This window comes from Anthonomus grandis, chromosome 10 (assembly GCF_022605725.1).
Source record: "Anthonomus grandis grandis chromosome 10, icAntGran1.3, whole genome shotgun sequence".
In the NCBI taxonomy this organism is placed as follows: Eukaryota; Metazoa; Arthropoda; class Insecta; order Coleoptera; family Curculionidae; genus Anthonomus; species Anthonomus grandis.
This window is the reverse complement of record NC_065555.1, coordinates 7,873,155-7,891,285: the sequence shown is the minus strand read 5'-3', so window position 1 is coordinate 7,891,285 and position 18,131 is coordinate 7,873,155. Positions and strand designations below refer to the sequence as shown.

The 18,131-nt window shown below is 29.1% G+C and overlaps 1 protein-coding gene across 1 annotated transcript in view; it reads right to left on the bottom strand.

Annotated features, from left to right (window-relative positions):
* Positions 1-14,835, bottom strand: part of LOC126741366 (head-specific guanylate cyclase-like) — a 73,546-nt gene extending 58,711 nt beyond the window's left edge. The window contains exons 1-2 of the mRNA XM_050447757.1: positions 14,708-14,835; positions 7,206-7,457 (exon numbers count right to left, since the gene is read on the bottom strand). Coding sequence (XP_050303714.1) covers positions 7,206-7,385 — 180 coding nt within the window. The 5' untranslated portion in view covers positions 7,386-7,457; positions 14,708-14,835. The remainder of the gene's footprint in view (positions 1-7,205; positions 7,458-14,707) is intronic.
* Positions 14,836-18,131: the final 3,296 nt, after the last annotated feature.

Sequence of the window (18,131 nt, the reverse complement as noted above, 5' to 3'; positions counted from 1 at the left end):
ATTTGTAAAATAATTTGCTCTTGCAATGTTTTTCTAGCTACAAGTTGGTAACTTAACTCACTTGTGTAAACAGATCATTAATATTATTTACTATAAGTAGCATCTATAGAATTCAATTCAACTCTTGATGCATTTCTGATCTCAGATCATAAAGCTGTTATGTGCAAAACAAGAGTTGATATTGTAAAAATGTAATTTATAGAGAATTTATTTATTATATTCATATATTCTTATGGAATGTTTTGAAGAAGATAAGGTTGCTATGCTATATAGTTAAGCTCATTTGAACATGTTACTGACGAGGCAAATCCTTTTACTACATATTGGTCGTATTTAAATGCAGTACCTATACTCATGTGCGCGTATTTTTGATAAAATTGATTTACTGTACAAGGCTTTTGTAATATTTTCAGCGCTTCAGCATACGAAATTCGATTTGCGCTGAAAACTTTAAGGCAAATTTTATGTTGAAAAATCGAAAAACACATTTGAGGATTACATCAGTAAGACCTTAATATTTTACAACGAACTTATATAGACGTTACCTTGATTCTGCTAATATTTGCTTAGCATAAATAGTTAAATAATGAAGTAAATACTAATAATTTGCTTTGGAGTAATATTTTGTTATATATGTAGATTGATTGAAAGAAACGGTTTAACCGAACGCAGTTACTAGTTGAAAAATTCTTAATAAATAATTACATCCAGACACTGCATGTTACGCAACAAGACAAAATTATTAACAACTTTAAATATGTTTGTTGCCATTTTATTATTCCTTAATGTTTTCCAAGTCTATAAATGTCTGGTCTATAAATTCTGTCAAAGTAAAGTCGTCAACTTTTGGCTTTTTACAATTATTAATCATTGCATTCCATTAAGTTAATACGTAAGTCATCGGTTAGGACTTCTGATTTTCTTCTTTTTCAGAAAAAAATATTTGGCACCATTTTAATCTCCTTGTTGGAATTCTGTTTTTGCTTTCTTACATATTTACAAGCCATTTAAAATTTTAAATTGTATCTTTCAGCTGTTTGTCTTAAAGAATCGTTGTAATCATCAAATTGGCCTATAGATATCAAATAGGCATGCTGTCCAAAGATAGAACTTAAGCAAGACTAACCGAAATTCTAACTGTGAACTCCATACATAACCTACAAAAGTAAACTAGTACCAAAAGAGAAATTAAGACTTATAATATCAAATCAAGGATTGAAAGAACTTAGGAAAATAATTTTTTTGTCGAATATTGCAGAAATGCAAAATATTAGCGTTTTCCAAAACCGCGGGTGTAACCCTACTATCCGAATGAAAAACATCGAACTCCCGGCGGGAATTTCAAAATTACGTGCATGTGGAATATGTCTGATTATGAAACATTATTATTATTAGACTTCTTTCTAGAACCTTTAAAAATTTTAATATAATGAATTAAATAAGACAGACTACCACTTATTAAAAGAATATAATTTTTCATAAAAAACATAACTTCAAAAAAAATTCTTTTAGGGCTAAAAGGGCTTATATTCTAATTTAAAAAATTCAGTAAACTAACAATTATAAATTCCTGTTTATTAAAAATATTCTCTGAAAATATTTATTAATATTAAGTATTCACTAAACTGCTAAGTTCTCACTAACCGTACCTAACACTTAAATCTTAACTACGTCTAATTAGTTCCCTTTAACGGGCACTGTGACACTAACAAGCTTCTATATTAAATAATTTATTGCCAGCCAGGTATATTCTAATATTGTACAAACTCGTATTAATAGGACGGAGCCATGCTTCCATCCGGAAACTTTGTTATAACTCTGGTTATGAAATTTAGGTTTTAGACGTGCCTAATTTAATTATGTGACAGTTAAGTGACACAGTCCAGATAGGATTTTAGTTAAGTTTCTCCGAACTTTCATGAAACAATTTAGTTCTGATACAGTCAAACTTCTCAATTTAAAGTAAAACATGTTTTAACAGTAAAGTAATGGTACAACTTCTGACAAAGTATGTACACCTATAAGTAGAACCTTTAGAATATCTAAACAAAATATTAGAATTGAGTATCTATTGAAAATTCTAGGGTGTATTTAAGGTATAATTATAAAAGTAAATTAAAAGGCTAAACAGATACCATAGAAAATATATGATGTCCCATTAAAAAAAAAACACAAGTTATATATTGTAAAACTTGAACACACGATCATATACTATTTTGTATCCTAGTTTGTCTGTGTGTTTGGCCATCTATCTTAACAAAATCATTCTTATTATTCTGAAAGTGTTATGTCGATCTATAAATGTAATTAATTCCATTCAAGTGATTCCATTCTTGCATTGTTCTTATCCTAAGCCTTCCTTTCCTTTTTCCAATATCGAATTAGAAGAGCAATATTTGTTATCACACATCCAAGAATTCTACGTAGTTCTATTCTGGCCTAATGCAGGCCAATAATACGACATCTTTTAAATTCATACTCAGTCAATGATTGTCTTTTTTGCTAAATTGTTTTTATAGACCAGTGTTACTCAGACTTTTTTCGTGACGGAATCCTTTTAAAAAACTAAATTTTTAACGGAACCCTAAACTCTAAACTAAAAGCAAAAGCCGTTATATGTGAATTGTTTATTAATAATCATACAAAAAAAGATAGATACAGTAAGTAGTGAGTTAGTAAGCAAATGATAACACTAAATTCATTTAATGCGAGGCATGTAATTGTTTTTTATTCCTCATCAACTGGGTAATATTAGGCTTGATAGAAGAACGTTGAATTCTCATGTCTGGTTCGGCATCCAGTCTATTGCGGTATTTTGTTTTTGTAGCTGTATATGCTGAAAATCCCGTTTCACACAAATACGTTGTTCAGAACGGCAGAAGAACATTCAAAGCTTCTGTGGCAAGTTGTGGATATTCATCACGAACCCTGCACCAAAAATCATTTAGTGAAATTGTTTTGAACAATGATTCCATGCTTGTATCGATGTCATTTCTAGAAATGATTCATAGATCCGATTTGACATATTTCCAGGCTTCTGCAATTTAGATGAAAAAGGGTTTTGAATCCATGAGTTTATTTTCAGTTTTGTATTCTGTTCTTTAGGAAAGTAACATTTAAAAGTCCCTTGCAGATCATTGAGATATTGCACCAATTCAACGAATATTTAATTTTGAAATATTTCTGTATTACTAAGACTATAGTGACTAAGGAACTCACTTAGCAATGAAAAGCTTTCGATTTCTCTTTCTTTTAAAGGCAGTTATTTTGTTGTGTTATTATGTTGTCAGTTTTCCTTGTAGTGACAGGTTTAATTCGTCAAATAATATATAGTTTTCTAAACATGTCTGCTAAAAATGCTAGTCTAAATAACCAGCTTTTATCGGACAAACGGTTTTTTAAATTAAAAGGAACATCTGTAAGAAAAGCTTCTAATCCTGTTCTTAGTTAAAAAAGTCTTGTCAAAGTTTTACCCCGAGACAACCATCTCACTTCAGTATGGAGCAATAGTGTTTTATGATCGCTACCATATTCTTCACATAATATTGAAATCAATCGGGATTGTAGTGGATCTGACTTGACAAAATTAATAATTTTTACTGACTCATCAAGAACCAATTTTAGATTTGGTGGCATTTTCTTAACCGCGAGTGATTGTCTTTGCAGGATGCAGTGGTTGGAACTACAATTTGGCGCTTTCATTTTTATTCGTGATATTGCTCCTGCTGTTCTACCTGTCATTGCCTTGGCCCCATCGGTACAAATATCAATGCAATCATTCCAATCAAGTTGATTTTCTTCAAAAAATATGTTAATCGTGTTAAACATTTCTTCTACGGTTGTGTTAGTAGGCAGCGATGAGCACATAAGCAAGTCTTCTTCGAGTGAATGTTTATATGGATATCGCACAATTACTAGCAATATGGCCAGTCCAGCGACATCAGTGGACTCATCCATTTGCAAGACGAATTAGTTATTTTGAAGCCGTAAAATCAGTTCTTGTTTTATGTTTGCTGCGATATCCCCAATTCGGCGCGTACCTGTACCGTTCGAAAGCGGCACTGTAGAAAGATGCTTTACAGATTTTTCGTCAAGCATACATTTTGTTATGTCTACCACACATGGTTTTATTAGCTTTTCAGCGATAGTGTGCGCTTCTCCTGCTTGGGCAGTGCGATAACTAACCAAATACGATGCCTTCGTCGCCTTTTCAGTCACAGCCTGAGTCGCAAATTCTTTACTTTTGTTTTTGAAGTCGGGATGTACAGTTTCTAAATGTCGGCACATCTTAGCAGGTACCATCGAACTATTAGGAAGGAGCACAACATATAAAGGTTGGAATCAACAAATCCGAGATTAATGTATGATTCGTCATACTTTCGTTTTTTTACCTTCAGTATGTCATTAGATGTTTTACTACTTGAACTTGAAACCATAAAACTAGAACTCGATGCCCGCGCCGTCATATCACCTTGATTTGAATTTGACGCATCATCCAAGCGACCCACATTTTTTGCCTTTAAGCCAGCGCTCCATTTTTCTTTAACACTAATTTGATTTGGTCAATTTTATGACAAATAGTATCTCTTGACGCATGAAATACAAAATTTTACAACCACTAAACGAACAACAGCAAGACAAGCGAACATAAAATACTGAACGCGGTATGAGTAAATTTTGATTAATAAATTCTCCGCGCCAAACAATCCTCCTTTATATTATACCAGCAACCATCGAATCATCTCGAATTCCTCAGAAACTTCGAAGAGCCAGACGATTTTCTCCGAAGTACGCGTCGATGCACGAGCACGAGAAACAGCGACACGAACCGAGGTCATTCGATTACTTATAGTCCGGGGGCAAATCGTGGCGTACGAGTAACGCTGTAACATTTCGATGTAATAGGTCGGGCATTTACTTAATAATACATATATTAAATTTTCGTATATGTACCAGTAACACCTATAAGTAGGCGTTTCGTTTTGGTTGTTTATTTTTATCTTAGGTAACTTTATTCTTATAGGGTCCACTTTAATACATGCATTCATTTAATATGACTGCTGGGGAGCCCTACCGGAGGTTTCGTGGAGCACACTTTGAGTAACTGTTCTAGAATCAAGAAAAAATAGGAGCCATTATCAATAAACAATAGAAAAGTGAAGTAAAACTCAGTATGAATATCAATAAGATACATCTGCGAAAGTAGTGAGTCAATGCGGTCTAATTGCACCTAATTGGTTGCTATGCGTATAAGTATTCAGTGGCGGAGATTTCCGTTTCATTTAATAATTTTTTTTAAATTGATCATGATAATACAAAATTGCCCACGCCGCTGGACATTCAATCAATTAAATAAGGTTTGTTTTATTTACAAGTGCGTCCTTCAGGGGGAAAAAATAAATTTTGTTTACAATAACAAAATTTACTCTTGAAATGTCCATAAATGTAAATATTTACTTATACCGAATTGTGATTGTACTTGTGTACAAATACGATCGTGAAGCGAACTAAGCTATTAAAAACGTATTTTAGGCACGCAATTGGTTCGTGATTTACCATCTACAAATTTTCCATTTTAACCGCGTCAATTTAACGTGCTTACTCGTCAGAATAATATTTTGTAAAATTTAATAATTATTATTTATAAAACTAGTATTAATATTTATTAAGCCTCTGCAAAAAAGTAGAAGGATAATATTATAACAACACTTCGAAAAGTAGTTCTCCCATAAAATTCGCAAATGAAATATAACCTTTATGCTGAAATATTTAGAAATTCTATTTTTTTTTGTTTGATGCTGTTTACATCTTCTGTACTTTCAAATGCCTGATTTTTAATTCCAAGTTTCGAATTGTACCTTTCATTTTTATGAAACCAATTACATTTCAATTTCTTTGTATGCCTATTTCAGTGACATAAGCTTAAGAACATTAAATACAAACACTAGTGTAATCAATAAAGACATCATTTCTATTTAAATTGAACCTTATTACCTCTTTAGGTAACATCCGTAAATTGGAGTATTTGTCATGTTTCCAACAAATATTGATAAAGGGGGTAACTAAGCGGTTTAATGGGTAATGGAGGCGCGCATATTGGTTTATGTGTTACTCTCTGTAAATGTTTCATATTAACTGCATACTATTTATGTTATTATAAATATAGGAATATACATACAAGCTTACAAATATTTTTTATAGATTGTAATATACTATGACTGGCGTTTGTTACATCGCAATATAGAAATCAGCTAGGGATGAAGGTTTAATCGATTGGAAAAATTGAGTCCTGGTTTATATTTTGTATCTAGTTAAGATATAATATTTGATTGTAAATTGGGCAAATAAACGATGTATTATTATTATTATTATTATTATTATATGCCTAAGAATTCATGATGTTAAAAAAACTCTCGTAAAATCAGTTTTAATTTAAAAAATTATGACTTTTTTAATATTATGTTTTAAGTTTTATATAATACTGTTTTTTCATCTTGATAAACGGCGTAGATAACTTTGTTACTTTGTCTATGCGAAATTCGTCTAAAAAAAATTAAATAAAACTATTTATTGGGTTTGATTGGCTGTTTCTCAATTTTTTCTTTTATTTCTTGTCGCACTCCTGAGTTGTTTTGTAATCTTATTTTTTTTTCTTAAATTCTAGTTTAATTTTTGCTATTATTGGATGCTGATCAGAGATGATATCTGTCCCCGGATAAGTTTTTAAAAAATTATCAGATTTCTTATTTAATTATTTATATGAAATTAACATAATTTTGAATTTTCACGAAACTTTTACTGCGAAGCCTATCTGCTGAGGATTTTCACTTGTAAAGTCTTCGATTTCGAAGATTGGGAAATGTATTCATAGTTATCAATTTTCTTTAAAAAATTTGATAATTACGAACAAATCGAAAAATTGTACTAGTCTCCGTAGAGACTAGTACAATTTTTCAACCTATTAATTTCGTTAATTCAACCTATTGTTGCCGTATTCCGTTGAATTCAACCTATTAATTCAACGTATTGAATTAATAGGCTATGGTTTTTGTATCTTACAACTAATATTTATGTGTTTTTGGAATACTGGGTTCCTTATACATGTTTCTTACTATATTTTTTTAGATAGTTAATTTACTTCGTTTAATTTTTGCATTTAAAATTATTTAAGCAATTTAATAAAATTAATTATGTGAAAAACTTACCGGCGGATTAGTTAAAATCAATATAGCTGAATTCAGATGTTTTAAATTCAAAGTGTTTTTGTCCTCCTCTTCATCCTCTAACGGAATTTGCACTGAACCTTGTCGGGTAGTTAAGGCTCGTTTTAGTTGGCCTTTTGCTGCGGTTTTATCGCTTTTAATTCGCTGAAATGGGCACGACATCTTTTTGTTCGTATCGCGTTACGGTCGTTGGGTTTTTTTGTCGGCCAATCATTTTTTCACGTGTACTAAACGCTATAAGGGAGAAAAAAAACATTAAAAGGGTGTCGAACTCTATAATATAAGCTTTGCAATTTTATCTTTATTTTAATTTAACCTCTTTAATCATTATCTGTCCATAAGCTTTTTAAAGTTTTTTACTGCTTTCCAGTGATTTCTATAGGCTTAATAAAAAAATTCGAATAGATTATATCAAAATGAATGTAATTTTTTTTTAATAATAACAATAACAATAAACAATTTTTATAGCAAAATTATGGTAATAAATAAAATAAAATAAAACATTATACAAAAACTACATTAAAATCATATTAAGAAAAACTCTACAAACTCTTTACTCATTTAAAATACTCATGACCAGTTTCTGGTTTAACGAGTCTAAATATTGCTTTGTTCAACAATGAAAAACAGAACATGTGAAACAAAAAAAATTCAACACTTGTATGTTTATATTTAAAATTAAGTATAAATTTCTAAATACAATTATGAAAAAGCAAGGCTATTTAATGACATGAACAATTTTAGTACTGGACAACGTGGAGATTTCATACTGAAGGGTACAATTACGTCAGACTGATTAATCGAAATAATATTCTTTATAAGGCAATTATTTCACCTAATTTAGAAAATTTGAATTATTATAATTATTATATTTATTTTAATATATAGACTACAAATAAAAAATAATTGCGGCATGGACTAAATTTCTTGACATTGACAAATGCCAGATTAATTTGTACTATATTGAGGAAAAAATTTTCTATGTAAAATAATTTATGTAGTGACCGCCTAAAGTTCCGCATAAATTCAATAAAAATTAGAGACATGATTTTTTGAGAAAACGCTCGGAACCGTCGATTTTTATTTTAAGTTGCGCATTATTTCACATATATTTTTGTATACAGGGTGGAACAAAAAAAAGATATGACGTCATCGGTCATTTTTTTTAAATGGAATGCTATATTTTTTATTGCATTTATGAAATATAGGCGAAATTCCAAGCAAGTTTCGTATAACACACCTTATCTCAAAACTCAACTGTTTCCGAAATATTTACATTTAAATAACAAGAAAACAAATAAGTACGTCTATTTACAAATTAAGGTAAAATTGAGGATAAAAATAATGTTATAAACACTGCCAATTGCTTCTATTTCCATGGTTTCAGTTGTAAAGAATCTCCATTTTCGAATGTCACTGTCCCTTGAGTGGTTTAAATCGTATCTCAGTTACAGAAATCAGCTTGTAAAGGTTAATACGACGAAGTCTTCTTGCAAACCAATAGAATGTGGGGTGCCTCAAGGTTCAGTCCTGGGCCCTATTTTGTTTCTGATCTTTATAAATGACATGGCCAATCTTAACATCAGTGGCAAAATCTGTCTATTTGCTGACGATACTAGCTTTACATGCATGCTAGGGCACTACATGCTACTATTTCTAATGAATTAATTACCATTAAATCGTGGTGCGATTCTAATCTTCTGTGTCTAAATGTCTCAAATACTAAAGTCTTATCATATAAAATTACTATTCAACCCTTTGTACTTAACAATACCAGTTTGGACGTCGTTGAATCTGTGAAGTTCTTGGGACTTAATGTTGACTACTCCCTAAAATAAAACTTGCATATTGATGCCTTATATAAAAAAATAAGTTCAGCATGTTTTGCCTTAAGATCAGTTTTCAGGGAATTAAGTTTTCAAACATCAAGAACAGTTTATTATGCCCTTTTTGAGTTACATCTACGTTACGCCCTACCATTCTGGGGCACATGCGGTGTGACTCAATTTGAGCAGTTCGATATCTGCTTAGACTTAATAGCAGAGCTCACTGTCAAGAAATCTTTAAAAAAAATAAGATACTTACTCTTCCCTCTTTATTCATATTTGAATCTATTTGCTTAGTACGCAAACATCAGTCAGAAATGCCAAGTAGGCCGTCTCACAATTATTTTTCTCGCTAAGAATCATCGCAACGCAGTGCATGATCTTTATCTGCAAACCCCTCGGTCCGAGTTAGTAAAAAGCTGTATTCTATACAGAGCTATACAGAGCTACAAAAAGATGCATAATCATTTGCCTTTGGAAATTAAATCAGTTACTTCTTTTCCTCGATTTCATAATGCTTTAAAGGCGTACTTTCTGGAAAAAGCCTTGCACGCAGTGGAGGATTTTTTTCTAGGATAACTTTTTGGGTATCACACACACACTGGCTCTTTTTATATTTTAAAATAGAGAATATATTAGTTTTTTTTAGTAAATAAATTGCACTTTCATTCTGTATTTAATTAATTTACTGTTATTGACTATTGTGTTTATTTTTATTGACATTTTATACATCATGATGTATATTGACCAGGTACATTGTTTTTGTGCAGTTTTGCATGTATTTATTTTGTTTGTATATTTATTTTAATTTTTTTATTTTGTGTGTTTTGTTTTTATATGTTTTTTTTCTTTTATTAGCTTTGTCTACAAAATTTTGTAACTTTTTGACAATAAAGCATATGATTGATTGATTGATTGAAGAAGGCCAATAGAGTGGCCGGCCAGGTCACCAGACCTAAATCCCTGCGACTATTTTCTATGGGGATACCTGAAAAGTAAAGTTTATATTGAGAAGCCAAACAACGTAGAAGATTTGAAAAATAGAATTAGATATGAAATTAGACGTATATCACCCGAAATAATTGAAAGTGTTTTACATGAGTTTGTAAACCGTCTTGCTTTCTGCCAAGAAGTAAATGGGGATCAGTTTGAACACTTCATATATTAATAAGGGTTTTCACAGTTTACAACATTTTATTCTCCATTTTATCTTAATTTATAAATAGAGTACTTACTTGCTTTCTTGTTAGTTAAATGTAAATATTTCTGAAACAGTTGAGTTTTGAGATAAGGTGTGTTATACGAAACTTGCTTGGAATTTCGCCTATATTTCATAAATGCAATGAAAAATATAGCATTCCATTTAAAAAAATGACCGATGACGTCATATATTTTTTTTTGTTCCACTCTGTATACAAACATTTATGTGAAATAATGCGCAACTTAAAATAAAAATCAAGGGGTCCGAGCGTTTTCTCAGAAAATCATTTCTCGAATTTTAATCGAATTTATGCGGAACTTTAGGTGGTCACTCTATAAATATTTTACAAACATATTATTTAACTGATGTTCGATGCAACTTTTAATATGAGAATCTAAATTTATCACTTGCATCATTATTAATTACTATAATAAATTATGTTGGTTATATGTAAAATAAACTTCATATTTGAATTCAAAAAGCCCTAAGAGTAATTTATTAAAAAAATGAAAATAAATATAATTACTAAGCGTGTACTGGTATGGTAAATGCAGCGTTCTTTACTCAGCGGAAATATATTATAATGTAAAAATGGTATTTTTTCTCTAATTAAGGCTTATTGCTAACTAATTGATATTTTATAGTTATTCTCTAGAGAAAACTAGTTCAAAGCTTTTATTAAAATCAGTTTCTGAATAACACCCATTGTCACTTATATGATTAATGCAAATTTAATTTAGATTAGAATTGTTCTTCTTTTTATTTTAGTTTTTAAACTTATAGAACTTATATTTTTTATTATTATTTATTTTAATTAAGATCAATAAAAGCATTGTATTATAATCAATAATATAAATTTATTTATATAGGTCTAATTTAACCTTTTTGATAGGATAACAGTAGCTGAAAAGAAATGTGTAAGGTTTTTACAAAAGTACGTAATAAATAATTTTACTTTATTAAAATATGAATTAATATTAAACGTAGAATATTTAGGAAACATATTTTTACAAAAAATTACACATTTTTAATTTCAAGTATTTAGTTCACTTGATCTCACCGCCCTATTTAATTAAAAATGCTGTTTACAAGTCAGCAAGCATTAGACCAGGAATAAACGGGTTTACTAGTCAACATTAATACCTGCTTATCCTTAAGGAAAATGTGATATTAATTATCATTCTTGGTTTTCTACTTTAGATTTTAAGAGCCTTGATTTTTTAATCATTTTATTCTAGAGACTGCAAAATAGTTTTTTTTTAAACTGATTAATTAAACATTCATAGAATGATAAAACCTTTTATGTTTTATATATTTTTTTAATTTAACGTCTAAATTAAAACTTTATTTTATATTAATTCACTAAAATAAAATCTAACTTAGTTGCAAAATAGCAAAGTAAAATAACCCTTGAAGCAATCTATCATAGTTATAATATCTATAATTAGATTACATTAAGGGTTTGTAAGTTCAGCCTTCTTTTTTGCCTAAGCTTTAGAAATAATAAATATTAGAAATAATAAAGAAGGTGATTTGCCATAAAAAGATTCTCATAGCCTGGCGTTACATTCTTTACTTATTTTAACTAAATTTTATTTCCCTACTATTAACGAAATAAGATTTTATTACAAAAGAAAATAAATTGTAACAAATTTAAAACTTTCAGTGATTTTTATTTCAAAAATTAATTAACAGGGTTGTTGTTCTTTCATTTGCAGAACATTTATAAAGAGTTAACGAATCCCAGAAATTATGAGTTTTTAAATTAGTTCTTAATAATAAAAACTGTTGTTTTAATAAGCAACGTAAATTTAATAAAACTTGGAGAAGAAAAACAGATTATACAATTAGTTATTTAAGAAAAATACACAAGTACTCGAAATCTCTCATCCAAACTGATATACAGCTCTTAGTTTAAAATAAAATTTCTATATAATAACAGAAAATGCTATGTTAAACCTATCAAATTACAAGTTACCTATATGCTAAATATTTGTTGATCTTTTTAAAGCTTTTGATATTGCGAACCACGGTATTTTGTTGAAAAGATTTATTCTTATGAGAGGTGTGGCTCATAAACTAATTAAAAAAAAAGTAATAAAACTGCTTGTGACGATAAATTGAATACAATTTACTATTAAAAACATAACTTGCAGAGTACCGTAAGGCTCTGTACTTGAACCATTAATATTTATAAAATATGTCAAGGATTTACTGGAAAGTAGTATTTTGGAGTAGGTAATCAGTATGCGGATGATACTGCCATACTTTATTCTGGTGATTCGTGACACTCTGTAAAAATTACAGATGAAAAAGATTTTAGTAATAATGTAGACGGGTTTCAAAAAAAAATTTATTTTTGAATGTGTTCATCACTAAATATTTGACATTTACATTAGACAAGCATTTAAAATAGGATGCAGTAAATATGCTGCTGAGATAATAATAATAATAATACTTTTATTATTCCATAAAAATAATGCAATATTACAATAATAATAATAATAATAATACACTGTATACAAAAAAAACAAAATTCCATGGAATAAAAGGCAATTTCAGCTTCCATTCTTTATACAAAGAAAGGGCTGTTGAAGCCCTGAATTCACAAGATTCTATAAATAACGGTATATACATTGGCACTGCTGATCGTATATTGGGACAAGAAAAGGGCTATAGAATATTTAATAATACTTTACGAAAATTAGCACTATAAAATTTTAAACACTAGATACTACTAATATAAATTAATACATAATAAGGACTAAAAAAATTATAATCATAAATCTAAACTACTTCTCAGGGACCAGAGAGAGGGTTTTGTTTCATATAATTTTTAAAACACCCTGCAGATCCAGTAAAATCATGTATTTTAAATTTGTTTATGGTTGATGCGAACAAATATGAATAGGACTTCTTAAAAAGTTGTTTTTTATGATTTGGCACTGTTAAAATGTATTGTCGAATATTTAGATTATGAACATCTGTCCGAAATCTAATCTTATTATACAAGTAGGGCGGACTTTTAACTTTTATTATTTTATAAAATAGACACAAAGAGTGCAAAAGGCGTCTTTTATCCATGCTCAGCCACCCCAATTCTTTTAGCTTATAAGAGACAGGTTGTCTTCGTCATATTCCATATATAAGACGTAAGCAAGATTTTTGCATTTTTTTAATACGGTTTATATCAACGACATTCAAAAAAGGACCATAGACCAAATCCGCAAAATTAAAATTTGATAGTATTAGAGATTCACATAATAAGGCTTTAGTCTTAGAAGTCAGTGAATGACGGTGTGCATAAATTATTTTTAGTTTTGAAAATGACTGTTGAAAAACACAACACTTTAAACAATTTCTTTCAATTTCTTTCCGATCGTCTTTTAAGTTTTAATTTGATTTACAACAGGTATGTACGCAAAAATTACTTATAAATCTGTAATAATCTCTTTTGAAAATGTAGGTCATACCTATGCGCCTCAGACTTAAAATGAAAATGCAATAGTACCGCAAAGTATAATTGGCAAGCGATTCTCTAAGTATTAAATTTTTAACATGTATTTTACTTGATTCCCGAAAATATTAAAGCTGAATTAAATTCTAGAAATGCATTTAAAATGCATGTTAGAAACTGGATAGAGCAGATAGGCAGAGAAACTTTTAACAATTCACTAATTAATATTTAGAGTGATAAGGCTGAAGAATTTCACAACTAAAACTATGACTTTTTATATAAATGAAAATTTATCTATTGGATATACACGGAAACATTAAATACCCGAATTAATTTAAATTAATCTCTTGTACCTACAGATCAAAACACAATACAATTACTTTTTACTTATGAGTTAGGTTATCACGTACAAGTAGTATATTGCTACTTTTATTTACTTTTTTAATAATTGTATTGATGCTAATGATTTTTTAAAGATTTTTGATTTAATAACGTAATGTCATAGGACTATATATCACAATACACCCAATAGCATACCTAAAACATATTATGATTACAAAAATCCCTCAAGTGGCAAGTACTAAAGAAATATCTGAAAAAATACTTAGAATTATATATTAGTTAATTCATTAATAAATAAATTCGGTAAGAATGACTTGAAACTACTACTTAATCTACCTAAAAATTAAGTAAATAATTTGATAAGTTTCAAACAAATAAGTCATTGAGAGAGAAAGTCAGGACAAGAGAACGAGCATAAGTAAGTTTAGCATATAAAAACATTACTGGATTAGCGATTAGTAGTATTTACATGGTAGTAAAGCGAGTAAGTAAAACTCTTTAAAAGATATAAGTTGCAATAATTTCCTATTGACATTCTTTAAAGAATATATTTTTTTAATATAATATATGTAAATAATAAAGATTATTAAACTTGAACCACGTAAACCACAGCTTTTAATAACTTCTGTAAATTTAAAAATATAAAAAATATTCTTACCATCAGAGGAACAAGTGATTATACACGAACTATCAACAAATGAATTAAAAACAACGAATAAGAAGCTCGTAGTCGCGCCAAGACAATGTGATCAAAATAGCTACAGCACGAAGTTAGCATCTCAGCACCCGAAAAACAACTGACAAATAGAAGGCGTCGCTCGGTGCCGCGACGTCCCTTTATCGACGCTGGCGCGTTGGGCAGTTTGAGGCTTAAATTAGTTTTGGGTTGTGGTTGAGTTTGTTACAGGAAAATCCTTTTATCTGCATATCTATCAGTATATACAAAAATTCTTTTAGTGAAAAATATCCAGGATTTATAGCACACCCTTTTGTATATAAGAGATGCACCGTAAGGCTTATAATAAAACTTTTTGATTAAAGGTTTTTCTTAAAATACTTTAACAAAGAAGCAAGAAACTTTTTTTTTGATAATGCGGAGGTAATAATTAATATAAACCATTTATTTACGAACAAACGTATATGTAAGGATTAAGGGCTCCGAAACTTTAACGAAAGAAAAGTTTAAGTCTTCTGAAGATTAGTGATTTAGCCTTATTAATGGACCTCTAGAAGATCATCGGATTTGAACATCATCCAAAAGTTTTCCTAAATTAATGTCTTTTATAGATAGAAAGAGTAAGTTGGGCTATCCTAGTACTAATTTATTCATTCTATAGATAGACATAGACGAAGAATTTTTAACTTTACATAAAAGATAATATTTTGTTAACAGAAACCAAGTTCCATATTATTCAGTAGTTAGTTATTGGTCTTTTAAACAACGTTACTCTAAATCATAAAATCATAATACATTTTTTTAAAATTTAGGATACATCCAGAAGACAAAATAAAAATGACACAATAAAGAAGTACAATAAACATAGTTAGTACTAGTTATAGTTATTGGTAGCTGAACGCGTCAAAAATATATATGTTTTCCAAGGAATATGTGTTAAGTAATCTACAGCCTAATTTTACAAAATATAAAAAGTATTTTTTTTAATTTTTAAATAAAAAGATGAATTTTTGTCTGAAATTGAACCTAATGAACTAGAGTTAAACAAAGAAAGTTATCTGGAAGCTCAGAAGTTATCCTGGAACTTCTCAGAGATTCGATGTCGAAAAAATGTGAAAAAAAAGTTAAAATAATATGCACCTGAAAAATTTCTACTTCATATTACAACAAGTCATAATCATGATTTTTTTTCCAAGTACGAAGTAAATTTTGTTATACTTTTATTATACTTTTTTAAGTGTATATTATTATTTTATTATAAAACAATGATAAAAGTATTTGTATAAATATTTATTTGCTCAATATTTCTGAAATTTTCTAGTAGGTCTACTTGTAGAGAGAAAAGAAACACAAACATAAGAAAAGAAACTATGGTGCTACTATTTATATTTTTTAAATATTATTATTAACATATATTTTTGCCTTTATATCAGAAATAAATAAATCACCAGTTAATATATGATTAATTTATTTTATGTTTTATTATTAAAAAACTGCGGTTCCTTCATCTTTGAAGGAATTTTGATTAGAATTTTTACATGTTACTAATTTTTATATAAAAAAATATTTTCTAGCATATAAGTTTATAAATTTAGTTCTGCAATAGCTGTCAGATCTAAAAAAATATTTTTTCTACTTCCGTGCGTAAAGTACTCAGCTATAATTCACAAGGAGTGCAAAGTTTCACATTTTACGCACTAGTGCCTAAAAAAGTCTTTTTACGCATTAGTGAGTAAAAACTAATTTGACATTTATTTTATAATTTGTCAAAAAATGTTTTGACGTTTTTTTTTATTGTAAAGTCGTTTAAGCGCGTAAAGCAAGTCGGTATTTTTTTTTAATGTTTTCTTCGGTAGTAAAAAAAATTTTGTATGTTACACATGTGTAAAACCCCCTTTTTTTTAATATAAAAATTGTCCATTCATAAAAAATTATCATTTTCACCTTAATCCGCACCTTTACCATGCCTAGGTATGAAGAAAATTCGTAAATTTAATATTAATCATCAGTATAAGGACTTATACAAAATTTGGTAAAAATGCGAGTGCTTGTTTAAAAGACAAACATCACTTAAAGGAGCGTGTTTGAAAATTTTAAAATTCACAACTTATTCACTCTGCAGCTCACCTATCATTAACTTTTGGATTAAGGCAAGTTTACATAAATTGATTAATTTTAAGCCATTCTTAATCTGGTGAAGCGTTATCGAAATCGTTAAATATAAAAGAAACCGCCTGCTACATTTAAAGTTTGCTTTTATATAATTTCGGCAAAAACAAAAATTTCGAAAAAGCACTTCATAACTAATAATACGGTTTCAGTTTTGTTCGCCAGCAATGACAATAGCAAAAAATGCAGATTTAATACAAACGCCATTTAAATGAAGCCCTCGAGAGTAAGCTTTTAATGAATTTATCATTGTTAGGGCTTAAAGGCTTGCGCGTCTAATATTGATGTGGTCACGTAATAGAAATATCAATTATTGCGGGCATGAAAAAAAATGTATAGGGTCCATTAGATTTTTAGGAGTGTAATTAAAAATAGAGTTGTCAATTGAAATTTCATCTAAAATACGATTTTTATTGTGTTAAAAATTTACATTTTAGGTTTTTTTATATAGTAGCTCTTCTTGGTTTTTATTTTTAAAAACCAGAAAAATATATTCTTGAATCTTTAGCTGTGATTTTAATAGAAAAGCAATTGAAAAATCTATTATTAGATGAAAATAATGTTGTATATAATAATATCTTTTTAAATAAGGGAAGTCCTTATATTAGAGAATAGCCGAATTACAAAGCCGTAAATTTTATTAGTATTTGTTCTCTGAGATCATGCCCTGTACCAAGTCGTCTTAGAGTGTATTTCTTAAATTGCTCGTACTGTATTTCATGTTTTTAGGATAACAGATCAAATTGTTTAAGATGGATATTGAAGATATGTGGTATGATGCTCGTAAAATAATAAGTGGTATAATGATTACATTTCTCTATTTTCAAAGTCTGAACTTCTGTGGCTAACTCCATATATACTTGGCTATTTTTTCATTATATTTGGTTTGAATGTGGTGGTCATTAGGTATTGATATATCCATGGTGATTTTTCTTTATTTTGGGAAATAATCCTGATCTTCTTTGATGAGTTTATATATATTTGCCTTATGAATAATTTTTCCTGCCATTTTGTGTCTTTTGGTCTATTTTGTCCCTGTCAAGATTTTTTCCTCCACCAATTTTATGACATACCGTTTGCTTATATTTGTGACAATTTACGCATTGATCGGTGTGTACATCTGGATCTTTTATTATATATTTTTGGTAGTTTTGCGTGGCTGTATAACTTGATCATGTATTTCGAGGAGATCAACTTTAGTCTTAGAGAAAAGTCTTCCATCTTCCAGCCATTTGTA